Below are 25,624 nucleotides of genomic sequence, written 5' to 3' on the forward strand. Positions count from 1 at the left end.
ATTTTGGTAGAAGGCACAAGGGCCATGAGATTTTAAGGCAAATCAAATGTCCCCTAAAGTTAGCACAGAAGAAGGAATTGGTGGTAGCTGACATTAGATCCTTCTTTGATCATGTCTGTCCTTGAGATCTTTGATTGCGACTGAAACGCAATACAACACGTTCCTGTAATCAGTTAGCCATACAAAAAAAGAAACAGAGAAGACATCTCTCCAACCTTGAAAAATAAAATTCACTGCCTTCTGACTGTTTGCATTCTTCTCCTATACGTACAGGATGTGGACACTTAAATTCCTTCAATAATTTCTTATTCTTTGGACCTGAAAAAGAGAAATATTATTCAAAGATGAAAGAACAATCCCAACCCCTGATATAATTCAGTAACAACATCATTCATCAGTTATGACCACACACATTGTACTGTCATCAGGTTAAGATTCACCATTAATTGTTGTTACTTGTTAGTTTTACAAGTACTAAAAGTAGGCAGTTGTACTAGTTGTTATTCTTCTTTGGGGTTAGGGTTTAGGGTTTAGGATTTAATTTACATTAATTGTTGTTACTTCATTGTGTGAGCTTGTATAGTTCGACCTGGTAAGAAATTTAACTCCACTTGTTAGATATCGAGCCAAGGATGGGTATCTCTTAATACTTGGCTTACGGGTTAACGAATCTAATCGATTTTAGCTCGACTCCAGCCCATCACCTCCCTGATTATATCGCATTAAATAACACATTTCAACAAAAAGTTAAAAGAGAAGTAGAATTTGCAAAGCATGCGTTGAACTGATGAAAAAGACGCATGAAGAAAGCATGCTTTGACTGCAAAGTCTATGAGGTTCATATGGCAAACAATTGAGTTCAACAGATACATCCGCAGTTTCACCAATATTATTTACAAGTCCACACACACAGAATGACAGTAGTTCTAGATCATAACAGACGATGATTGAACGATACATTACATGCACCCATTTACGAGGTTCAGAAAACTCCTCCCCAAGTCTCTCAAGAAGGGAAAAAGAGAAAAAAAAAAAAAAAAGGTAGAGGAGACGAATTTTCACCATCAAGTCTAATTCTTCGGTCCGTTCAGTGTAGATGGTAAGCTCTCACTGTCAGGTGACTGGGAATAGGATATGGAGATTAGCGCAGACCTGTATTCTTCGGCTCCATCACAATCTATTCCTTCATCCAGCTTCTCACATTTCAAATTATCTGATGAGAGTTTAGAAACAACACCCTGTCCGGTACAGAGGAGGAGATAGCAATGAGTGACTCCCGTGTCACTTCCCCTTGTCCCTCTCTCCTCGGTGTCTTATTATCCATGAAATGAAAATCTGCATGAAGCAGATAAGGTTATTCTATTTGGTACAACTCAACTAATTCAACGACAATATCAGGAATTCAGAATAGGAGCAACAGAAAAAGACTTGTACAGCAGCAGAAGGATTGAACGTAATCTGTGCACAGCCATCTAAACCCTAAAGCATGGAGATCAATCTCTTAAAACAATAGGGGAAAAAGCATAGAGCTACAGCGAAATACTTTAATGTACCAAATAAAACTTAGGGGCGTGCTTCTACTCTTTTCTCCTGTAAACTGTGACTTTGTTTTAGGGCCAGATTCCATAATTTTATCGATTCCCTTAACTCTTAAAGAAAATGACCCCATTAGATGATTGCCCCAGTAATCTTAAACACCTTTTCAATTGCATTATTAAGCACTCTTTTGTAGCGCAAACTATGCTCTGCCACTGTTGTCAAAGTATAAAGCCTCGAACTACTAAAAAGAGAATTATGAACTTTTAAACATATACAGAAGAGTTCAGTCAATGAAATGATTCTAATTTTCAAAATTAAAAAAAAAAACATATACAGAACAGAATCCAAGCAGTTGGAGGAAACGAGTTGATTTAGCGAATGCAGGAGAATGAGGAAGAGGTCTAGAGTTGGGGGCGTGGCTGCATGCAATCTTTGCAGTAAAAAAGGGTTCAATGCACACAACACAGACCCACATATCTTCCTATGGAGAAAACTGCTCACCAATGTTACTTTGAGAATTTGTCGAAGTTTCATCAGAGAAAGTAGTGGGAAAAACTATCCTGCAAATAAATCTAAAGAAGCAGTGAACAGCAGCAGCACAAGGTTCTTAGAAAATGCAGCGGCAGCATATCTTAACAAAGCCCTCTCAGTCACATATCTTGCTTCCCTGTTAGTTAAACCGCCTGGTCTTTCAAAATCAATGGAAAAACTGGAAATTTTCAATGTGGACATGACAAATTTCACATAAAAGACTAGTTCCAAAAATTGCGAATCTCTTACTCGTATCGTTTCTTAGTACTCTTTATAACAATGTTTCGTAAAACTTGGTTATGGGCTGATTAGAATAAGGAATATACCATCTTTTCTGTTGCCTGTATTAGCTATGAGAAAGACAAAAGCTTAAAGTCAAACGGGAAAAACAAGAAGCTTTGGAATTAAAATTAAAATCATAGATAGATCCATTAAATTGAATTCTGCAGAGGTCTAAAAAACTCATTTTTAAGAATTCACGAGGCGTAATTCTAACAGAAAAGAAAGCCTAAAGAAAAGAATAAAAATGGACATTGAGCTGCAAAGAAATAAATAATAGTAGTTGAAAACAGAGCAAGGATGAAAAGAAAGTAGCGACGGGCGGATGAGGTCTGGAAGAAACGAAATGGAAAAGAGATCGAGGAAGGATGAAGGAGGAACTGACCTATTTTCTTCCTTGTCCGCTTCTGCCGTCCGAATGGCTATTGCCTATGACTCTCCCTGTCCTTTTTATTTTCCTTTCCTTATAACAACAGTAAAAATTGTTTACTTCTCTGTCTGTTTTTTCATCCCAGCAGGGGTGTCTAAATAGCACAACGCTGCCATCTCTACGGAGTTAATCTTTGGCTTTTCTCGGAAGTTATCAGTTACTACTTACTGCCACTGTTTTTATACTCCTTGGGAACGTCGTGCTTCAATCATCTTTCTGTCCTAACAAAAAATACTGGTCTTTTCCTCCGATTTGCAATGCAAGAATGTATGAAGTATAAACTATAGACCCAATGCTTTCTTTCTCTTTTTTGGGTTTAACATAGCAACGCTTTCTTCGCTAATGCCAACCCCATGAATTAAAATAAAGTTGCTTCTCTTTTTTATATATGCTGGCTGGCTCTGTTAAACCACCATGATAAATGAAATAATCATAACATCATCCTAATTTGACACGTCCATTCAATTTTCTCTTTTAATCTCCCAATAACGTTGTGCACCATCTGATGTTAAATCTCAACCGCCCAACCTCACTCTCATGTCCTCCCTCTTCATACACCGTACCCACCCTTCGATTCATAATGACAATAGCTCATACGAAAAGTTGTACCAAAAAACCAGCACCACCAGTATCAAATTCATTGGTCAGTTACTACTCTAATTGTTTCTTCATGTCTAGTATCCTTTATACATTTCTCTACGTCAAACTATTCTTTTAACATAATAAAACAACTCTTGACTCAAAATAGTCCTCACACACAGACTTCCTTTCTGCTACCATCTTCTTCCAAGCTCTCAGCAGCTCGACGATATGCATGGGGAAAAGAATCCAGAAAGAATTACCACCTAAAAGCTTAAAACATTGCTGCTTAGACACGCCAGCCATTCTGCTTCTTTGCCTCAAATGAGGCTCCATCATTAAGCATGTCTTGCGCATCAGTTTCCATTCCAAGCTTGGAGAGGGCAAGAGCTTGCATGTAGAAGGCAGTGGGCCATTCGGGCAAGCACACCTGAGCCTGCATGGCATCTCTCAAGGCAAATTCTGGTTGACCAATCATCAAGAATGAGAGGGCTCTTCTCACAAATACAGTACCAGAAGGAACAGACATCATCGATACCAACTGCATATAGGGGAAGAAATGAACCAACTTTTAATACAAAACACAGTGCAAGTAGAGAGAGATCAAACTAGAGCTAGTCCATAATACCCAAAGCAAATATAAAGCCTTATTTTGCGTAGTTAAGGAGAACATGGAATAGCTACTTAACATATCAGCAGGTTGAACTACCTTTTGGAAATTCAACAAAGGCCAATTTATATTTTTCCAAACAAAAGAAAAAAAATACAAAATTTCTAACTTATTTTTGAACATAACATCCCAGGCATCAAGCTTGCGGATTGTAAATAAATCCACTAGAGAAAGAAAGGTACCTTCGAGTAGTAATCAATAGCATTTTTAAAATCTTTGTCTCTAAATGCAATATCCCCAAATTTCTTTGTATTCAGCATATCTTGAACCTGTTGCGTCCACTCTTGGAATGACAGCTTCATCAATAACACAGTGGCAGCGAATTAGATCGTGAGAGTAACAGAGAAAGGAAATGAAACCATGCATAAAAATGATATCAGAACAACCACAATTTCTGTGCTGACAAGAGAAAACACCCCAGGGAAACAATACATGCAAATTCATTTCAATAAATTCCTATACTATTAAATTAACAAAACCAATAGAAGCCCACAACTTAAGTCCTTACGGATTCTCAAGAAATGCCGACTACTTCTGTCTGTTTTTCAGGCTCAATAACAGAACATTTTTGTACCATTGAGAAGTAAGATAGCCGTAACCCACCTCATTTTCTGCACCTTCTTCATCTCTATAACCAGTTTTAAGCAAGATATCATGCACTGCAGTAAGATCCATCCTGGCACATGCCTTTCCAAGTGCAGAAAGCATAGTTGGCAACAGTGATGGGGTTCTTGATAGACCCATTAGAACATGTGATGCAACCTACAGAAAGCAATGTGAACCTATTAATTTAGTAGGGTTTAAGATGCATCCATATATCACACACTTTCAAAATTGAAACAGTGGTGACTTCAATGACTTGAAAATTTCACCTCTTTCTGCTTTTGAAGAGGTACCACTGCTGAAAGGAGGAATTCAATATCAGGTCGATCTCTAGCCTCGTACTGAAGACATTTTGAAGCCAATTCAACCAATTCGCTGGCATCTTCATTAGCATATTGACCTTCCAGAGAAGAATCCATTAACAACAATAAATTCTTTCCTCTTATCAAGTCCAATGCCTGGAGAATCAACAGTGATGCAATAGTGTTAAAACCAATGTACACAGCATTGACTGCAGATGAAGTTGTAGCATACTCAGAAGCTTATAAGAACAACGACCAAAATAAATGAATGAGCAGAATGTCACCATTCACCATTCACCAAAAAAGAAGCCCAAAATCAAAAAGTCACAGCCCCAAGTAAGGCTTGCCCAAGAAAAAGATATACAAGAGAAGGTACCATCCTTCAAACAGTGCAAGAGTCACCCGATTTTAGTGTCTGTTTGAGCCTCATACATATGATATTTCCATTGTTTTTCCTTGACCAATCTTATGGGACACAGCTGAAACTCACTACCAAATACATGGAGGTCCAGGTATATGATATTATCCATAGGACTGTTCCAGAATAGAAAAATAAATATTAAAGACTTTTACTTTAGGACATTTTGAATTCTGATAACATTTTACAGAATTTCCATGACTTTCTAAGCCTCCCAACATTAACAACTTCCTGTGGAACTTGGCAGGAGGTCTTAATTGCTTAATTAATTAAACAAGCTCCAAAATGTACAAAAAAAATCACCAAAAGCCTCAGTTCCAGGTACTTCTTAGATGAACAGCATCATCATTAAATTCCAATTCTAAGCTCAATTATCAAAGGAACAGTTTCTAAGAAACTCAAAATAGATTCATCCAAATTCTACCAGAAAAGCAAATTTTCATCACTAAGAACTTTATGAGCGATATTAGCAGGGAAAAAATAAAGAAAGAAAAAGTTATCTATAAAAAACTAAATAAGAAATCAAGGAACACATTGGAGGGCAACCCAATTAATTTGGATAACGTATCATACATGGCTGGGAGGAATATGCTTTCCACTTAAGAGATCCAAGAGAACAGTTCCATAACTGTAAATAACACTCTCAGGGATGACCCTGCCTGCAGAGTTGAACATTCAAATAATCAGCAGTGAAAATATCCATTCAGTAATTAAATGCCTTACATTCCAAAAGGGCCATAAAATGTCTATTCTTTCTTATTTTAAGATTAAAAAAGAAAAACAAATCAGTTTGTTAAAGTTGAAAATCCTAGTAGTTAATAGGTGAACAAGTGAAATCAGAAGAATATACCTGTCCTCAAAAACTCCGGAGGAGTATAAGCCAAATTAGTACTGTAACTTTTTCCATCTCGGCTATTTTTCATCAATCCAAAACTAGATAATCGAGGATCACCATCCTGGCAATAAATGAAATTAAAAGCAGAAAATAAACAGGAAAGTTCAATGTCAATGCTGGCAACTGGTCTGTCTCGAGATGCAAGTCATAAACATGAAGCACATATCAATCTAAACTTTTACATGGCAATTTAATACTTTTGAAGACAGGCCATATTTCTATTTTGGCAATGCTACTCTCTATATTCCTCTATCCTGCTCAAACAATCAACTTTGAGATTTCCCAAACTCACACCATAAGGCCCTTGCCAGGCGAGATGCGGCCAACCATTAGAAGGCTCTCCAATGAGAATGGGTTGAAATTCTAAAGAAATAATACCATTTTTCACCCACTACGAAAAGAAACTGACACATATCATAATGTCCAAAAGATTCAAACATTGAACTATACAGAATGCTGAGAATAAATGGATACAACAACGATGAAACTACTCCCAACCTGAACTAGAGTAACAAGAAACAAGGTGTCATTCAAACTCCTCTTGAATGAGCCCTATTTACTAAAGCCATGGAAGCACAGTTAAGATAAATATCGTGGTAGAATTAGGGAATAAGCAAAGCGTACCTCATCGAAAAGAACTCTGTAAGCATTTAAATCGTGATAAATTTTACGGTTTTCAGCGTTGCAGTGATCAAGGGCTTGTGCAATATGGTACGCAACTCTGAGGCGCATTTCCCATGGCAAAGGCTGTTTTTCCCCTGCATTGTTCATGTTTCATACATAAATAAAGCAAGCAGTGAATGATGGTGTTTTTCTTTTCAAGAAAAACATCAAGCAAGAAAATTTTAGAAAGGAGCAAAGACAAAAACAAAAACAGGAAAAAGACGTGCAGTGGAAAAGATGCTTAGAGAGGGTATCATTAGGCATATACTCAGCGACCAACAAGCGCTCGTCTCCCTCGGCGCAACAGCCAATCAAATTGACCAATCTTTTGTGGCGGACTTTTCCAACCCCAGCAGCTTCGTTAACGAACTGGTGAGGATCAGGCCATGACTGCCTCGAGAATCGCTTAATGGCCACCACTCGATTGTTCTTCAGCTTCCCTCTGTACACCACATTCGGAGCCTTCTCTCCGCTCTCTGAAACTATCAGCTCACTGCTGAATCCGTTGGTCGCCGCCCGCAGCTCCACCAGACCGAACTCCTTGAATGCGGGCAATGACGACTGCTCCCCGTCCCCATCTGATAATTAATGATAATAATAGAAAAACATCATCAGCAAATAAATAGAATGAGCAAATGAAAATGTTTAATCTCTAGGAAGAGAGGAAGGAAACCTAGATCTGGCTTGGTTTGAGGAGGAGGATCTTGATCAGGGGATGGAAGATGGGTGGTTTTGGACTGAAAGCAGCCCATCACTGTTGGTCTGCCTTTGTTCACATATAATAGTATAAGCAAGAGCAGCAGGAGCAGGAGGACTCCAGTGTAGAGTATAGAGTAAGTGTGGTATAGTATAGTAGGAACTTGGAACAAGACTTGAGAGTTTGGGGAGGCAGGACTGAGGAGTGGGAAGAAAGAAAGTTGACTAAAATGAGGAGTTGAATGGGGGGTTCCAAGTGAATACTTTTGCCCTTTTTGTTTGTTGTGAATTGAAAGAATAATACTAACTCCAAGTGTGAGTTTTTGATGTGATAATATAAAATAGGGTTTTTTGTATAAATAATAACTCCAAGGAAGGATTTTTGTTAACATTACGTAATAATAATAGTAATAATAAAAGTATAAATTAGTGGAAAGCATGAACAGACGAGAAGAGGGCGTGGGGACTGACTGACTACTGGGCAACACAAACAGAAACATAAGGCAGATTGATTCAACCAACTCAAACAAGAAGAGTGAAGAGAGAAGTGGTCACATGACATGCTGATCCGCAGCACGTGAAGCGAAGCGTAGAGACATATTCTTTATTATTTATGGTTGGGGATAGTTACTGCAGTACAGTACTGTCTAGTACAGGGTTTGAGTGAGTAAGTAGCTAGGCGGAGCCTCTCATCCCATTCGTTTTCTTTTGCTTTTGGTTACTTCCAGAAGAAAGAGAGAGCTGTGGTGTTGCCCTTCTGCAAAATCTCACTTTCCCCAAAAGCCGCTGCCATTTGCCTTGCCTTTCTCTACCAGCTTTACATTTCATCATCAAGATAATTCTCGTCTTTTCTTGTTGCTGCCTGTTGGTACAAATAACAAAAAGCAAAAATAGCGTATTTATAGGTGGGCCAGGGCCAGGGCCACCAAAAAGTATACCCTTCTTTCCAGTACTGGAGAGGGCTTGCTCCCTTGGACACTAAATCCATCGAAAACAGGCCTATTTGTTATAGTGGGTCTGCCTCCTTCCATTGAAAAACAAAGCAACAACATCAAACGTTTGGATGGATTCCAATTGCGTTATGCCTATGCCGTGAACAAAAACCAAAAAATATGCATAACGCCTGCCTAACCAAAGTCATCCTACCTATCACTCTATCTATATCTGCATCCCCTGGCGGCCGCCTTGTATTCATAACAAAAGAGAGGCAAAACAGAATGACGTGGTCTACTTGTGTTTGCTTATGACATGAGCTATTGTTATATAGAATATGAGCATGAGCGTTTCTCTTCCTTATTCCCATTGTTTGTGAAACATATTTTAATTAAAGAGATAGGTCTTGAAAAGATGCTTGGCGTGAAGCTCATATATTGTAAAAATCAACGTGGTAATCGTAACAAGACTTTTTTAAAGTTGCAGCTAGCTAGTAGTCAACCGATGCTTATCCAAGAAAGTGGACACAAGCAAGAAACAAGGAGAAAGCTATGGTATAGGGTATACGTCGGGTTTGAAAACCTTGCCACTGGCTGATTAGGTTGCTGAAAATGTCAAATTAGCTGATAAGCACACTTTGCATGAGATATTTGAGTGTGCTTATTCACGAAGATCACATGTAACCACTTGTCACTTTAGACCTTGATAAGCGACAGGAAATAAGCCGTGGTGCAATTGAATACGTGCTGCTGCTTTTAATAAATGGACTATGGGAAGCCAAGTTGGACACAAAGTCTAAACCTACCCATTTGGAGGCTTTCTTTCTTGCCCCGAAAAGGCACCACAAGGCCACCAAGGGCAGAGCCATCACTATTGTCCACTTGTACTGTGCAAATGCTAGTTACTCTGTAGGTCTTGTAGCTTATCTTTAATTACTTTTGCGTTACCATACGAATTCCTTCAACTTGCAAGATTTTTATACTTTATTCCACAGATTCTCACTGGAATTTTGTTCCCATTTGAGCTATGTATGCAAGTGACATCTAGCTGGACTCATGAATCCCGTTTCACCTCTTGGAGTTGAAACCTTATTACAAAACAAAAATTAAAAAACAAATATCTTCTAATGTTGGATGTTCAAATTAAAAGGAACCACATATATAGTTGGAAAAAGATTTTTGTAATTCAGCTTTCACGCCCCACCCATGTCTAGTCTTCTAGGCATTAGGCATACCTAATTACTTGGGTGGACACATCTGATAATCCTTTCGGCAGTCTGCTAATTACAACTTGATCGCATTTAATATATATATATATATATATATATATATATATATATATATTTAAGGTAAATCAATCATATTTATTTATTGATTATATACTTACCTTAAGTAAAAATGATCCATATTCACTTTACAATGAAATAAGTTGAATAATTAGCCACAAAGATATAGTTTCTCATGAGACCATATATATTCATGTAACAATCATAAACTTTTTTCATATACATATGGATATTACAACTTAACAACCAATTAATAATACCTATTACCTAACAGTTATCTATGCATTTAATTTGTTAGGTAATAGTTAGGTAATTATTAAATAAATCTTGGTTAGGTAATTAATATAATAATTCGACATTCATTGTATCAAATTAATTAGGTGATATATTCTTTTATTAAATAACGCTTGGTGTAAATTACTTTGAGTTATTGATCAATAAATGAGAAATTGTTAGGCAATAGAAATAAACACAAATGAGGACCTATGGCCGTTGAAATTTTTGTACCACGCACTAGAGGAAAGAAAATATATATGACCATTGATTATATTTGTTTTGTTGGGACATACCATTGATCATAATTTGAGTGGTTGATATTAATTGAGAAAGTAGTCGTTTATATACTCAAAACTTGTGATTGTGGTAATGTCACGTCCAAAATTTCGTGGTAATTCTTTACTCGATGGGATCATCGATTAATTCGTAAAATATGTTCAAATAGACATACATGGCATACAATATAAGTTACACTCACCACCAGCAAATCATAAGAAAAATTTTCTTAGTTTAAAGACTTTTAAAATTTAATAATGATATTTGACCCATATGTTCATATGTATATCTTAATTCAAAGAGTTGGGTTTGAATTATCTTTCCCTAGAAATTGTATCTTATATGAAAAAAATTTATAAAGATATTAATAAAGCCATTTACAATCAAATTTGTTTATGTTTACAAGAGATTTATCAAATTAAATGTTGTTTCTAATGAGACATTTTAAGTGATAGGATTTGATATTTTAACCTAAAGATTTTAGTTGTTTTTTTATCAATAGAATTTTAATTTGACTCTTAGGATGGAGTGGAAGGGTTTATGGATATAAAATATTTACCTCCCTTTATAAAATAGAATTCTTCTCTATTGGGAAATAAAAGATTAATGGTTTAATTCTATAAGGACTCTAATTTGTTTTAGTAGGCCAGTAAACATATATATATATATATATATATATATATATATAATCTATTTGAAACCAAAATCATTAATTTGGGGTTTTTGTTGAGGTATTTAATTCATCATATAATTTTGGTGATTTTTGAATAAATAGATCCAATTACATACATGGATTTATTGTATACCTCTTTTATAAGTAATCAACAACAAGAATAATGTCTATATATATATATAGAAATTTAATAAAATTATTAAATTTTAACTATACACATATGTACACTTGTGTGTATATATACATATATATTTATTGAGTTTCAAAACCTATTCTTTAATTTAGAATATTCCAACCAAATACATTGAGGTTAATGTTATTTGCATGGGAACATCGTCTCTGAGTCCTAGCAAAAAAGAGAGGGAAGCTTGAGGGACAGACAATTACTGTGTGATACTTCCTAAGTAGAAGACTGAGGCTTGCTTTCTCGCCGTAAAGGTCATTGATGTATGGTTGTACTGTTTGCCTGGTTCTGCATCTGCATCAAGTCATGTAAAACATTTGTTTTGATATTCAAGGTGCCGCAGTAACTTGCAGCTAGTTATTAGCAAGAAAAAAAAAATCATCACGCATGGAACCAACTCAGAAAGCAGGCTTATGAATATGCAAGGCCTTAATTACTTTACATTTGGAAACCTCGTGCTTAATTAGTCACAAGTGGTCGGATCGTGAGTCTAGTCAGCTGATCAACATCAAACAACAGCATCGATCCCTGCCAAGATCTCAGTCTAATACGCAAATTATTTTAATTTGATGCCCCGCTCTCCCTCTAGATTAATGGTTTACTAGTGCTAGTAGTAATTAATTATAATAATGCATGGAAAAAAGTCATCAGAAAGAAACTAGACATACTTGGCTGCTGCACAATGTCGGGGTCTGCAGTATTCCTTTTTGCTGACTCATGGATGCCTTCTCCGGTGCTGGAGCCTGGAGCGGACTGCAGCAGATGGTATGAAATTGCTGACCACCTTGTTGAAATTTGAAACTTGAAAGTGGTCGTGCAGTCTAACCTGCACATGAAAAGTGAGCAAACAAAAGAAACAAAATTAAAGTATAGATATAGCGTCCACATGCGTTGCATCAATATTGTCTACTCAACGTCTATAGATAGCTTGCCCCTTTTTCCACGTCATAACATCATATAAATCACGTCTTAATCATTACAAATGTTGATCAGTTTCTTGATTCTAAGCGTATTTATCTTAATGTAAGCTTTGGTTGGCTAGAGATCAGCTTTTTTACATCATTCGTAAATCTGCTGGCCTAGCTATCAATGTTTTCTTCAACTTTTCTAGCAAAAGTCTTGCATAATTCGAGGAGCAAAATTGTTACGTAGCTAGGATATGGTCCATCAAAGAGAAAAATCGTGTTTTTCTTTGATTTAACGTCCTGGAAATGTGGCAAAAAGTTGTCCAAGAAACACCCTTCACTAGATACATTTGTGTATACTCCAATCATGGTCCCAAATAATAGCTTTGCCTATACTCCATTTCCCTGTTAATGAGGCCAGAAACTCTAGAAGGCTGCTAATAAATGAGCAATTGTGAAATTTCCCTTGGAAAAGAAGCCTAAAAGAAATTGAACAAATATTTGTTTGGTGATTGACTTGATTCTGCACACCAATAAACCCTTCAAGGGTCCTACAATGAATCACAACTCACAAGTCATACCAGAGAAAATAAATCATCAGATGCATAAAGAGCATGTCTCTCAATCAACAAAAAAAGGAAAACGGGCCATTTTCAAAACATGTCAATATCAGGACAGCTTAGTCACAACCAGCACCCCCTACGGGTAAGTGCTATGATTCCAGTCATAGTCATGATGACGGTGGTGAAGCTGGCGGTCAATTGGCCATCTCATCACTATATCCAGCAATATCACGACTCTTTTTCTTGTGCCCCCATCTAAGCCTGTTGCTTCCCAACGCTTTTTGCTTTCCTTTTCATTTCCTAATTTCCCCCTGTACACGTGGGCCATCCCTGTTGTTTCACCTATGAAAATTCAGCCGTCCATTAAATGCTGCCTTCCTCTATATAAGCACAACCCATCCACCGGTAGCCATTGCCTTCAAACTGGTCTTCTCTTCTTTGTCTGGTCTTTTAGTCTCATCTCCCAAGCTTGTTTTACTTACTAGTTTGAGATAGTCAGTATTCGTTTTTGTGAGTTGGCACCCATGGCTTGTCTAAATAACAATTGCAAAGAGGTTGGTGATTTTTTCTTTCTTCTTTTGGTCATCCCGTACCAGCAAGCTAGCTAGATCATGATAGAAGCAGATGACCTTTTGCAGAAGGCCTTTTCACGAGGGGGTTTCTGCTAATATTGTATCTATATGAAATGGGGTCGTCTATTTTAGTACCATTTCTGTTGATGTTATTTCTTCCGGCAAGCTAGCTAACCTCTCACCATATATACAACACACAAGAATAAAGCTGTGCTGCATGCCATGAGATATTTGCTATGCCTTGGGATTTGCTTTTGCCTTTTCACCTTTCCTATATTCCCGTATAATCTGCTTTTCTAGGGTCGGAGACAACAAATGAAAGAAAACAAAAGGGTCAAAATATTTTTCTTTCTATCTTTTTTGTGTATACGACTACTATGTGATAACCGTATGTTATTTATATATTTATCTAGGTAGATATAACTTGTTTACTTATGCAAGAAAAAGGATATAATTTAACACATATAGGATATGAAAGGCAGAGTCCACTAAATCAAAACAGGGTTAATTTCGTAGTAAAATGAGATGTTCTAGCTTGACGCAGGTGGTTTGCGTACCTTCTTGTTTCTTTTTAACAAGCAACGATTCGATACATATGGTGGCATTGGATTTCCACTAGTTAATTGGTAGTAGGGTTTGTTTGTCCTGGATGAAGAAGGAAATTTCTATTTGCTCTCTTTTTGGAACAAAATTTTGGAGTGTAGTCAGAGAAAACTTATAATTTGATGCACCCTATATATAGATGATTATAGAAAATCGATTATACACTTGATCAAAATAAGCTTTCACCAACAAGATTTTAAATATTTCTACGATTGTGATTCATTAAAGTGCTTAACTAACTAGTTGAGAAAATCGATGCTCGTGTATTTGTTAGGTATTATTCAGTATCTTCATGTTAACGTGGAACTGTTTACGGTCGTACAAAATAATATTTCTTGAATATTGCGACTTTTGTCTTAGGCTGCTAGACTGCGTTGCATCTTCATCGCAAGGAATTGATTGGTTCCAAGTCTAGCGAAGAATAAAAGAAAAGTCCTCTTGATCAGAATTTTAACACCATTATTTTTAATTTACGGATTAGATCTCTAAACACAAGGAATCAAACTCATTAATTAATTCTTAGACATTATTATTCCACGTCTAGCATCTTTCAATTTTTTTTATTATTATCCTTAAAATTGCAGATAATTAAGCTGTATACGTTGAAATTATCAGGTGAGCATTGAGAAGAAGATGATAAAGGAGGAAGAGTCATATACCTTAGATGGAGCTGTGGATCGACATGGTCGTCCCGCTATTCGAGGCAGAACTGGAACATGGGTTGCTGGAATTCTACTTCTAGGTAAATCTCCAAACTTACACTGCAATTAGAGCAGGTACACACATGCATGTATGTATGAACCAACTTCTCCTTGTAGAATTGTTGGAATACTTGGTATCAATATTTTTATTCTGATTCTAAAAGAGTTTTGAGAATACACTCATTTAACATGGCTTCTGTACACGGCAATCTTAATTAGTACTAGAAATAAGTTTGCGCCTATAAGTTTCTTGTATGCAAAGCTTTTTTCATATTGGATAGTCAACAAATTACACTTTGAACACGGGTTTAGCACTTGTGTTCTGTTCCCCTTACCACACCAATATCGACTTGCCCACTAGGTTTTTCTTCACATGGTTTACGTGATCCCTTTATTTTTGCCTCACATCATCACATGTTTATTATCCAAGATTCCTTCTCCCCTAATCAAATCTCTAATTCCTTCAATTCAAACTACTTCCATCAGTTAATCAAGGTCTGGCAACATTGGCATTCTTTGGAGTTGGGGTCAACCTGGTGTTATTCTTAACGAGGGTGCTGGGCCAGGACAACGCAGATGCTGCAAACAACGTCAGCAAATGGACTGGGACGGTCTACATTTTCTCTTTGCTTGGTGCCTTTCTTAGTGACTCTTACTGGGGAAGGTACAAGACTTGTGCCATATTCCAGGCTGTCTTTGTTGTTGTAAGTTACAAACAACTTCTCTCATCTCTCTCATGTACATGCATAAGTAGTACTAATTTTTTATTCATACGGTAGAAAATTGAAATTCAATTGTTGATTCCATGCTAATGCAAGTTTTGTTTGAACACAGGGCTTGGTGCTGTCATCGGTTTCAACCTCCGTATTCTTACTCAAGCCTAGCGGCTGTGGTGATGAAGACACTTCATGCGGATCTCACTCCGCTTTCCATATCGTGTTCTTCTACTTTGCCATATACCTCGTAGCCCTTGGAAACGGAGGTTACCAGCCTAACATCGCCACTTTTGGGGCTGATCAGTTTGATGAGGAAGACCCCAAAGAAGGGCACTCAAAAATAGCCTTCTTTAGCTACTTTTACTTGGCTTTGAACCTTGGATCACTCTTTTCAAACACCATATTGGGCTATTTTGAGGATCAGGGCATGTGGGTACTTGGATTTTGGGCATCCGCTGCCTCTGCCTTTGTGGCATTAGTCCTGTTTCTGATCGGGACACCCAGGTATAGACACTTCAAACCTACGGGCAACCCTCTCTCAAGGTTTTGCCAAGTATTGGTTGCTGCATCAAGAAAATGGAAGGTTCAGATGACACCAGGAGGAGAGAATTTGTTTGAAGTGGAAAAAAAAGAATCTGCCACGAATGGGGCTAGAAAGATACTCCACACAGAAGGTTTCAGGTAGGTTCATCTGCTCTCTCTCTCTTCTGCAAAATTGTTCACGTGCTTTCTGATAAATACTCGACAAAAATTCTCTCGAGTCTAATTAGATTAGATCAACTTGATCGTAAGATAACTTTATTAACATTGTATTCATATTCATTTTCCAGGTTTTTGGATAGAGCAGCAATTATGACACCCAGGGATTATGCTGATGGGCAAGAGAAAAATATCGATGGTCGCAATCCATGGTCCCTCTGCACAGTAACACAAGTAGAAGAAGTCAAATGCATACTGAGACTCCTCCCAATATGGCTATGCACCATACTCTACTCTGTGGTTTTCACTCAAATGGCATCACTCTTTGTAGAACAAGGAGCTGCCATGAAAACTACAATTTCAAACTTCCACATCCCAGCGGCGAGCATGTCTAGTTTTGACATACTCAGTGTGGCAACATTCATTTTCATTTACAGGCGAGTTCTTGACCCTATTGTTGCAAGAATAAAGACAAAACCAAAGGGCCTCACCGAGCTCCAGAGGATGGGGATTGGCCTTGTTATAGCTATACTGGCAATGGTCTCAGCTGGAATTGTAGAGCTTTTCAGGTTAAAGTACGCAGACAAAGATTGCCCGAGCTGCGAAAATGCCAGCTCTTTGAGCATATTCTGGCAAGTTCCTCAGTATATGCTTATAGGAGCATCTGAGGTATTCATGTATGTTGGTCAATTAGAGTTCTTTAACGGGCAGGCACCAGATGGGTTAAAGAGCTTTGGAAGTGCACTTTGCATGACATCCATATCACTGGGGAATTACGTGAGTAGCTTGCTAGTGACAATTGTTATGAAAATATCTACAAGAGATGATATGCCTGGATGGATCCCAGGAAACCTCAACAGAGGTCATCTAGACAGATTTTATTTCCTGTTAGCAGCTTTGACAACAGCTGATCTAGTGGTGTACATAATTTGCGCCAAGTGGTATAAATATATTAAGTTCGAAGGAAGGAGTGGAGAAGATAATAGCACTGATGGGCAGGCAGCAGCGGAGCTTAAAGTTTAAGGAGTATGTATGGTCAATGGTGTCATGGTGTTTGCTTGCGCAGGAATGTTTTAAAGATCAATGCCATGTTAATTGTGTTGTGATATAAATAAAGCACAAAAAAAGGAATGTGGATTGTGGAAGAAAAGAAGTCGGTCGGCTTCTGCGATGAAACTGGAGAAATTAATGGCATTTTTCATTTCTCTATGTCGAGCATTGAGCATTATTATTATAATTATAAAAGACAAAAGTTCATGAGTTGCAACTAGCAGCAGCAGAGATAGATATGTTCACATTCATATTCTATTATTTATTTCCTGGCCAGTGGCCGCTAGCTTTATGTATTCATAATTGTACTCTAAACTATTCATCTATAACTAGTACATTTTTTGCTGCAAATTGTAGTCGTAATCAAATGCGAGTTATGGCTTAAGCCACTAAATTGCCCTTGAGCGAATTAATCCGTTTCTCTTGGTTAAATTCGACCCATTTGAAAATCATGATTGAAATTAATGTGATAAAAACTTATTCTTCCAGCACAAAATCATATCACAGGTCGAAAACACCAAAGCTCCAAGTTTTTTTCCAAGTGAAAACTTTTTCCTGTACGCAAACACTCGTGAAGCAGGGGAAAGGACTAGTTACTCGCAATAAAAGAAAACAGCAAAACGCGGTCGTTGCCTTGCCTTCATTTGTGGCCGTGGGGTTGGGCTTGGCCGATAGGCAGCCACTTAAAAGTTGAGGCTTTTGAAAGCCGTCAGCCTTGGGAGAGGCAGGGGCAGAGGAATATTGAACAAGATGGCGGCGAGAGGCAGAGCGGTAGAAACGCTGCCCAAGCTGATCAGAAGCCTGAGGAAGGACTCACCCTCTTCAACCCGGCGTCAGCCCTTGCCATCCCTCAGACGCGCTTTTTCTCTCTATGATCAGATCAATCTCATCGATAATGTCCCCGAAGACCAGCTTCGTTTCCAAGGGTATATCTTCTTCTTATTCTCGTTAATTTTATATCAGCTAACATCAAATCCAACTTCTTTTTTCCAACGCTGACCTTAAATTTCATATGGGTGTTCCCCCCCCCCCCCCCCCCCCCCCCCCCCCCCCCCCCCTCCTTTGTCTTTTGGTTTGATATGGCAGATATACCGACACAGGATTCACCGTGAATGGGGTCAACTATGAAGGCAGCTTGCTATGTGTGGGACATTTGCTCACTTCTTGGGTTCCCAATAAGTTTTCTCAAATTACTCCCGACAGGTATTGGCTTCCCTAATTGTGCTTCAATGCTTTTCTGCTGTGCTTACTTAATCTAAAATTTAGTATGTCTCTTATACTAGCCATTGCTAAAATCCTTCTTGCTTGCACTCTCCAATCACATTTTCTGTTCACTTTACCTATTCCCCGGTGGTTATCATTTTTCCCACTAATAGTTTTCGAACTATAGTCTTAAAGTGAAACTAAATTTAAATAATACTTTTCTTCAAAAGCTTTAGCTTTTCTGTCCCCTAATCAAAATGATTAGTGCCATGTCTGTATTATGCACAAGCTTCAGCTGGCTAACAATTTATCTCCTGGAACAATGAAATATTGCAACTTTAGAGCACCAATATCTCTCATTATATCTTTATTGTTCTTTGTGCAGCTTATCTATCTTCCAAATCATACGACCTATTCCAGGTGAGACTACATGAAGAAGAAATTTGATACTTAATAGAGAATATCAATGATGCATCCCCTGGGGTCAATCATCTTGTGGACCTAATTTAAGTTGCATGGCACTTAGAGTTTAGGTATATCACTCAGGTATTAAAATAGAAATATTAATGCAAAGATGCACACATGGCCATTAGCCTCTTGTTGGGCACCTGTCCTTCACAGTTAGAGTGGCGGATGTTTAACTGTCAAAAGCAGTTCGGTCTCTCTATGTTGATAATTGGTTTTTTACATCTATCAGACTTTTTCAGCTTTTGTATTTATGAGCCATCACCTGTGACATCTCTATGTTATGGCTGATATTTTTTTCTTTTAGGAATAATTATAGTTATTTCATGATATCATTTTGTCTTGAGGCCAGATCTCTTGTAATGGTTTAACTAGGACATGTTACTTGCAGCATTGCCCTTCTGTTTTTAGCATTCCAGTAATATCACATGCTGCTATGCAAAGTGCTATTTCTGGAGAACAAACAATGCTGAGTATGATTGCCGGGCACAGTTAGACAAAGAAATAAGCTTGTTTATGCATGTGTTCTGTTTCTTCGTTTCTGCTGTTTTTGGTTCTCATGGAGCATTTCTCTCTCTGCCTCTCTTCTTATTCTTTTTTTTATTTTTTTACTTTTTTTTTGTAGAAATCTTGATTCTTGGCTGTGGAAGGAACATTGAACCAGTGGATCCTGAACTCAGGCACTTCATCCGATCTACTGGCATGAAGTTGGAAGCTCTAGACTCGGTATTATCATTTTCATTGCAGTATTGTAGTTGCTACTGAGTTTGAGAAATTTAATTTTGGCATTTGATAGTTTTTATTTGCTTGTATATCATATACCTGTGTGACTAATTTCCTACATGGCAGGGGTTGGACTGCCCCTCCTCTCCTGGTCAATCTATTGCCTACCCTTACATACGCGAGGCTGAATAAAATTACTAAGCTATGTGTTATTTCGCAGATTTGAATTAAATTACTAACCTATACTTTAAGTCATCAAATTATAGGCCTTCTCATTTGCAAGAAGGCTGAGAGGTTGCACTCTTCTTTTCTTATGTACAAACCTTATTTCTGTGGAGGTTAAGAGACTGAGTTTCGGCACCAGTTTCTCAATTATTTTTCCACCTTCAATGTGCCTGCTTCAAGCATCAAGAGCTCTTTTACGTTCATTCATTAGAATTCCACGTACATATTTGTGCTTGTATTTTGTGTTTGACTTCTATCTGTCTATTTGCTGTCTTGATTAATGCATGTGCGTAAATGCTGTTTGCTGATGCTTGTTTAGTGGTGAAATTAGAAGCACCAGAAGGAACCAACTTCGACCACAATCTCCGGGGGCTCAATTTTTTTTTTGTTTCTCCTGTTGCAGAGAAATGCTGCATCTACTTATAACATACTGAATGAGGAAGGTAGAATTGTGGCTGCGGCGCTGCTCCCGAATGGAGTTTCTTCATGAATCTTGCAACTTCTGATTTTACAATGGAGGGTTTAAATTGTGTCAGAGCTGACAATTATAGGTCTGAAGGGTTTACCCTTGGTTGAAAGTGAAACACAGTGGCTGGCTTTACAGCCGTTTCTATTTTGTGCCTGTGTTATTTTTGTTGTTCTTTTCCCCCCAGTTCTTGGGAGAGGTGGAGGCTGTGAACCCCCTGATAGTGACATAAATTTTAGTTGCTTATGATTTGTCGAGACCTAAAACTGAAGCCATTCTGAGTTGTGGACAGCTAGCTAATAGAAGTAATGCTTCAGGCAGTTGAACGTGATCGTGACTTATATGGATCTTGGTACGAGGAAGGAAGCTTTGTTGCTTCCATGATAAATATATTATTTTTTTCGGTTTCCATGTGAAATGTATTAGTTGCGTCCTTCGATTACTTTTATCTTGGTAAAGGCTGTTATTAATAGATGTATGATGGGGCTCAACAGTTGTCATGGTAAACTGTCAAGTCGGGGGAATTTGCAAGTTTTGGGCTTTTAGTTTGGATTTACTGCGGAATAGACAAACTTTGTTAGATGTATGATAGAGGAAAGGAAAAACAAAAGGGAAAATCAGAAACTTGATTGATTTGAAGGGGGTAATAGTCTTGGTTCTTGACACAGTTTGTACCCAAAGAAAGAATCTTTACACAGGATAGGAAAATAAGGGGAAAGAAATAATGCTTATTAAAACATGTGCTGTGCTCGTTGCACTCATACATGCTCTCTGAACCCGTAAATAAATCTTTGACAGCTTTCCTTTGCAAAATCAAGAGTGAAGACGTAGAGGGCTCGGGGATTTGTTAAATGTTTTGTTTGTGAAAAGAAAGGGACCTTTCTTTTTCTTTTTTTTTTATTTGTTTTTTGGGTTCCAGTTCAAATGCCTACCAAAACCAAAATATCTTCTAGGTCCTAGTATTACTATTAAGCCTCTACCGAGCACTTGAACAACACCCACAACAACAGGAACAGTCGACAGTTGAATAGAAGATGAAGAGAAGCATCTGAAACCCTAAAAAAAGACCAGAAACCAGGTTGAATGCATGGCCTCATCTCTGCCCTGCACTCCCACTTCATCACTCTCTCCCGCTACTCTCTTCAAGGCTCACCCTCGCTTCCCTCTCCGACACCGCTTCGTGAGTTCCCTTTTTCTTTTCTTTGCTGTTAATTCAAATCCTTTTTCTCTTTGAATTTGTTATGAATATCCAGCTAAGCTAAATCCTGGGCTTTTTGTTTGCGGTGTTTTAGAGATGTAATGTGGTCGAGCCGTTGAAGTTCGACAATGGAAAGCCTTTCTTTCCTTTCCTCACCACAGACCCTGCATTGCCCACCTTTTTGTCTTCAAATTCCCATTTGGAAAGGTCTATCAACAAAAACGATACAAGGCTCCGTATATTTTCTGGCACTGCTAACCCTGCTCTAGCTCAGGTTTTGATTTTGTTATGCTATATGATAATATACTTTTAAAAAACTTTCTTTCATATTGTTTGGCTATCTTAAATCTATAATCCATTTATGTTTGTGTAATTTTTGATATTTCTATTTCTGTATTGGATAGGAAATCGCGTGCTATATGGGTCTGGAGCTTGGGAAAATCAAGATAAAGCGTTTTGCTGATGGTGAGATTTATGTGCAGTTGCAGGACAGTGTAAGAGGGTGTGATGTGTACCTGGTGCAACCCACATGTCCTCCTGCCAATGAGAATCTTATGGAGCTTCTCATTATGGTTGATGCTTGTCGAAGGGCTTCTGCTAAGAATATTACTGCTGTCATTCCCTATTTTGGCTATGCCAGGGCTGATAGAAAGGTATCTCTTCCCCAACTATGCACAATTATTAGAATTTTGCTGCAATCTTTTGCTTGCTTTCAATACTTCTGGAATGCTTGATCAAATGGAATTTAGTTCCAAATATCCGGTTGAAGTATTGTTAATTCCATTTCTTGGAATCATTTCATTCATGTGATAAAATTCTCTTTATTGTTGGCTTTAAAACGTTGAATCTATGTCCTTTTGCATTGTTCTAAGTGAGGGAAGTTAATCTAATTCTCTTGATTTATATTCATTCCAAACAAGCTAATTGAAGTATGAAATGGATTTAGTTGAATTATTTCCCTTGGAATTTAATTCTTCAGGTTCAAAACGTTGGCTTTTTAGAATTTCCAAATATCCATTAAAACCATGAAGTCCCTGGATTTAGAGAAGCAAAAAAGAAAAGAAAGGATACTGTTGCCAAGTATGAAGCTTTAGAGGTCTTAAATATGGCAAAGGGACAACTGAAATAATAACTATATTCTGCACATGCGTTCTTCATTGAACACATAAATATTGCTTGAATGGTTATGTTTGTCCACTGTTCTTCCAGACTCAAGGGCGTGAATCTATTGCTGCCAAACTCGTAGCAAATTTGATTACTGAAGCTGGTGCAAACCGTGTTCTTGCTTGTGATCTTCATTCTGGGCAATCCATGGGTTACTTTGATATCCCTGTGGATCATGTTTATGGTCAGGTAATTCCCTTATATATATCCCTTCAATATTTTGTTTTTAGAGGTAATAAATCAATATTACATATAAGCATTAAGCACAAATATTGGAGTATGGTACAAGAATCTGAATTAGAATTACTTTTCAAATAAAAAATCTGAATTAGAATTTATTTCGAATTACTTTAGTACTTAAGAAAAGCTTAAAATATAATCTTCCCATTATCAGTTGCTTTATATTCATATTTTGTTTTTGACATTAACTTATGAATTGTTGCTGCAATAGCTTTATCCATGCTCTATCAGCTCCTCTTGCATACTGGTCTATTCTGTGTCAGCAACATTTACTATATAAACTTTTTGCTCATTATGAATATTTCTCTCTGCAATTCCAGCCTGTGATTCTTGATTATCTTGCTAGCAAGACAATATGTTCTGATGATTTGGTTGTAGTCTCACCGGATGTTGGTGGTGTTGCCAGAGCTCGTGCTTTTGCCAAAAAATTATCCGATGCACCTCTTGCAATTGTTGATAAAAGGCGTCATGGGCATAATGTTGCAGAGGTGAGATCTACTTCATTTTGGGTGTGGTGTTATGCTTCCTATTTGGATAAGACAGGATATCGTTTCTCTTTTTCGAATATGTCTTGATTGATCAAGATTTCAATGTTTGGGGTGAAAAGAACGTGATGGATAGAAATGTGAATAATCATGAACTCAAAAGAAACAAAGTAGAGAGTAATATAGAGGGTGTAAGGCAGGTTAATATCATTTCAACAGATGATAGATATTAACTAATTGAAATCATGTAATGTAGTGGCTGTGCACTGGCTATGTACATGGAAAATTATTTAAAACTGATTAAATAACACTCTTCTATTCCAATGTCTACTCCATTCTCATGCTTGATCCTTTTATTTCTTCCACTCTTTCTCATCACCCATTTTCATCTGTAAAGTAATACTATGTATTCTCAATTTGAACTCGACTTACAACTATTATCTTGTAGGTGATGAATTTAATTGGTGATGTGAAAGGAAAGGTAGCAGTTATGGTGGATGACATGATTGACACGGCTGGTGAGTTATGTATTATCTCTTTATCTTTTGGGAAAAATGTGATTCAGATGATAATTTGTTGTGTCCTAGAATCAGGATATATCGGCCATGCTATATTATATTTTCTGCTTTATCTAGTGTTAACATGTGAATGGTAGTTATTGATTCCTTAGTAAATGTTAATTATTGGGTTGTGGGCTTCACAGGGACAATTGCCAAAGGTGCAGCTCTATTGCATCAAGAAGGGGCACGGGAAGTGTATGCATGCAGTACGCATGCCGTCTTTAGGTATCTGGATTGTTAATGGCTCATGGATGCTTGGTAGTTCTATAGCATAGCGTGAAAATCTGGTCAGCAGAAGTTGTTTCCTTATAATTACATATTTGAGCAATTTCACCTTGTGCAGGGGTTTCCGCATATCTTAAAAGTTTGAGTTTATCCTGAATGCTCTTGTAGCTGTTTTAGGAAGTTAGTTCCCCTCAAAACTGTTAAAGTTTGCTATTTATTAATGAACTTTGTTTGAAATGCTATGAAGGCAATTGATGCTCAAGCAACCAAATGTTAAAAGAAGTGATTATCTTTTTTGACAGTAATAGAAGTCTAACTGAGTGTCTGGAATAAATCTGGCACCAGGCTGTTAAAAGTACTGAATGACTTCCATTCTGAGTTCCTTCGCATGCATTTATCACAATGAAATCCGACTGACTGTTGGAGATCACAAGTACCTATATGCTCTCCACAGAGGGTGATATTGGTTGCTTTTTTGTACTCATTGCAAAAGCCTTGTAGGTGAAGACATAAGACATTGTTTTACTGCATTCTGTTGTATGTGTATCTTTGATAAAGACTGCTATATCCAATGGTACTATTAAATGCTCATCATACTCATCCGTTTGTTTGTATGGTTACACAGTCCTCCAGCAATAGAGAGGTTGTCAAGTGGTCTTTTCCAAGAAGTAATCATAACAAACACCATACCAGTGTATGAGCAGAACTATTTTCCTCAGTTGACAGTTCTCTCTGTGGCGAACCTTCTGGGAGAGACAATATGGCGTGTTCATGATGACTGCTCTGTGAGTGAATCATTTTAATAATGATCGGCAATTAAATTTGTTTTTTCTAGGAAAGTAGAAAAATGAGATTATTTCATCTCTGCCTTAGTTCATGAGGTGTTGATTAGTTGCAAATATGTTTTTTTTTTCTTGTTCTTTATGAGCTTTGATGCATTTATGTTTCCGGGATCTGCTGCATCATAGATTATATTTCTAAAGATAGGCAGAGGGATTGTTAGAAAGTTATGATCTTTCATAGATTTCACCTAATCAGGGGGTTTTAATTCTGATTTTTATCTAGTTTGGGCAATGTGGAGTAGGGAGAGTTTATTAATTTGATCTCATTGTGATTGGCAGGGAGGGTTCGAACCCTATTCAACATTGGGCATTGATTGATGAGAGTTGCCTGGGAATCATTGTCTATCTGGTGCAGAGGGGTAGTCTCTTTTGATCCACACTTGGTCATTTGGAGCAAGGAGTGTGTTTTTCGCGTTTCATTTTGTGGGATCTCATTATTCTCGTTTACTTTTCCTTGTTATCTTTTTGTAAATAGTTCAATTTGGTTAAAAAAAAGGGGTAATAAAAATAATTGACTTTTATAACGTTAATAGTAATAGGATTGTGAATACCTGCTGCTGTTGCACCCAACCTCATCTCCATTGACAATGTAATTGCGTGGGAGCCACTGCAGTAGCAATGGCCTCCTCTAATCCTGTCCAACAGAAATACTCGTCAAAAATAGTATTGCCTCATCCTTAACCCATTATCATGTCATCTTATCAACACAATTCAGCACATGGAGCTTGCTTTTATCTTTAGGGATAAAAAAAATTAATGAATATGTATTAATTTTGTGACTTTGTAA

At 37.5% G+C, this 25,624-nt stretch overlaps 4 protein-coding genes across 8 annotated transcripts; 3 read left to right on the forward strand and 1 right to left on the reverse strand.

Annotated features, from left to right (window-relative positions):
• Positions 1-1,309: 1,309 nt before the first annotated feature.
• BSK2 (BR-signaling kinase 2) lies at positions 1,310-8,419 on the reverse strand. Of its 3 annotated transcripts, XM_018129522.2 has the most exons (10): positions 7,583-8,412; positions 7,137-7,487; positions 6,871-7,004; positions 6,202-6,307; positions 5,925-6,010; positions 4,901-5,089; positions 4,632-4,790; positions 4,211-4,324; positions 2,735-3,899; positions 1,310-1,335 (listed from the first exon to the last, which is right to left on the reverse strand). In XM_018129522.2, exons 1-9 carry the CDS (start codon positions 8,103-8,105, stop codon positions 3,648-3,650), a joined length of 1,914 nt encoding a protein of 637 aa, XP_017985011.2. In that variant the 5' UTR covers positions 8,106-8,412; the 3' UTR covers positions 1,310-1,335; positions 2,735-3,647. The 3 variants fall into 3 exon arrangements, with proteins under 3 accessions (XP_017985011.2, XP_088658684.1, XP_088658683.1); XM_088802558.1 differs by lacking the exon at positions 7,583-8,412 and having other exon boundaries at positions 7,137-7,454; XM_088802557.1 differs by lacking the exons at positions 1,310-1,335; positions 2,735-3,899 and having other exon boundaries at positions 4,193-4,324; positions 7,583-8,419.
• A 4,685-nt stretch (positions 8,420-13,104) lies between these two features.
• On the forward strand, positions 13,105-17,200 carry LOC18585704 (protein NRT1/ PTR FAMILY 7.2-like). Its single transcript, XM_007008652.3, has 5 exons — positions 13,105-13,254; positions 14,491-14,617; positions 15,063-15,280; positions 15,411-15,973; positions 16,123-17,200. Exons 1-5 carry the CDS (start codon positions 13,225-13,227, stop codon positions 17,012-17,014), a joined length of 1,830 nt encoding a protein of 609 aa, XP_007008714.1. The 5' UTR covers positions 13,105-13,224; the 3' UTR covers positions 17,015-17,200.
• A 454-nt stretch (positions 17,201-17,654) lies between these two features.
• LOC18585705 (NADH dehydrogenase ubiquinone 1 alpha subcomplex assembly factor-like protein (DUF498/DUF598)) lies at positions 17,655-20,541 on the forward strand. Of its 2 annotated transcripts, none has more exons than XM_007008654.3 (5): positions 17,655-17,967; positions 18,128-18,244; positions 18,630-18,664; positions 19,335-19,435; positions 19,989-20,541. In XM_007008654.3, exons 1-5 carry the CDS (start codon positions 17,792-17,794, stop codon positions 20,145-20,147), a joined length of 588 nt encoding a protein of 195 aa, XP_007008716.3. In that variant the 5' UTR covers positions 17,655-17,791; the 3' UTR covers positions 20,148-20,541. The 2 variants fall into 2 exon arrangements, with proteins under 2 accessions (XP_007008716.3, XP_007008715.3); XM_007008653.3 differs by having other exon boundaries at positions 20,061-20,541.
• A 401-nt stretch (positions 20,542-20,942) lies between these two features.
• Positions 20,943-25,367, forward strand: LOC18585706 (Phosphoribosyltransferase family protein). Of its 2 annotated transcripts, none has more exons than XM_007008656.3 (9): positions 20,943-21,303; positions 21,416-21,595; positions 21,804-21,974; positions 22,531-22,674; positions 23,046-23,213; positions 23,659-23,728; positions 23,914-23,995; positions 24,621-24,780; positions 25,117-25,367. In XM_007008656.3, exons 1-9 carry the CDS (start codon positions 21,211-21,213, stop codon positions 25,153-25,155), a joined length of 1,107 nt encoding a protein of 368 aa, XP_007008718.3. In that variant the 5' UTR covers positions 20,943-21,210; the 3' UTR covers positions 25,156-25,367. The 2 variants fall into 2 exon arrangements, with proteins under 2 accessions (XP_007008718.3, XP_007008717.3); XM_007008655.3 differs by having other exon boundaries at positions 20,944-21,303; positions 21,726-21,974.
• The last annotated feature ends 257 nt before the right edge of the window (positions 25,368-25,624 follow it).

The sequence above is a fragment of the Theobroma cacao genome, chromosome 10, assembly GCF_053813885.1.
Source record: "Theobroma cacao isolate CCN51 chromosome 10, ASM5381388v1, whole genome shotgun sequence".
In the NCBI taxonomy this organism is placed as follows: Eukaryota; Viridiplantae; Streptophyta; class Magnoliopsida; order Malvales; family Malvaceae; genus Theobroma; species Theobroma cacao.

Excerpts from the sequence above, each read along its gene's own strand:
- BSK2 (XM_018129522.2), bottom strand. The coding sequence starts at position 8,105 with ATGTTTCTGTTTGTGTTGCCCAGTAGTCAGTCAGTCCCCACGCCCTCT. Across the intron at positions 5,090-5,924 it reads AGCATATTCCTCCCAGCCAT|GCATTGGACTTGATAAGAGG; the intron begins GTATGATACGTT and ends TTGATTCTCCAG. Across the intron at positions 4,325-4,631 it reads AAGAAGGTGCAGAAAATGAG|CTGTCATTCCAAGAGTGGAC; the intron begins GTGGGTTACGGC and ends TTATTGATGAAG.
- LOC18585704 (XM_007008652.3), top strand. The coding sequence starts at position 13,225 with ATGGCTTGTCTAAATAACAATTGCAAAGAG. Across the intron at positions 13,255-14,490 it reads TAAATAACAATTGCAAAGAG|GTGAGCATTGAGAAGAAGAT; the intron begins GTTGGTGATTTT and ends TGAAATTATCAG. Across the intron at positions 14,618-15,062 it reads TGCTGGAATTCTACTTCTAG|TTAATCAAGGTCTGGCAACA; the intron begins GTAAATCTCCAA and ends TACTTCCATCAG.
- LOC18585705 (XM_007008654.3), top strand. The coding sequence starts at position 17,792 with ATGGCGGCGAGAGGCAGAGCGGTAGAAACGCTGCCCAAGCTGATCAGA. Across the intron at positions 17,968-18,127 it reads GACCAGCTTCGTTTCCAAGG|ATATACCGACACAGGATTCA; the intron begins GTATATCTTCTT and ends TTGATATGGCAG. Across the intron at positions 18,245-18,629 it reads TCTCAAATTACTCCCGACAG|CTTATCTATCTTCCAAATCA; the intron begins GTATTGGCTTCC and ends TTCTTTGTGCAG.
- LOC18585706 (XM_007008655.3), top strand. The coding sequence starts at position 21,211 with ATGGCCTCATCTCTGCCCTGCACTCCCACTTCATCACTCTCTCCCGCT. Across the intron at positions 21,975-22,530 it reads ATGCCAGGGCTGATAGAAAG|ACTCAAGGGCGTGAATCTAT; the intron begins GTATCTCTTCCC and ends CTGTTCTTCCAG. Across the intron at positions 23,996-24,620 it reads AGTACGCATGCCGTCTTTAG|TCCTCCAGCAATAGAGAGGT; the intron begins GTATCTGGATTG and ends ATGGTTACACAG.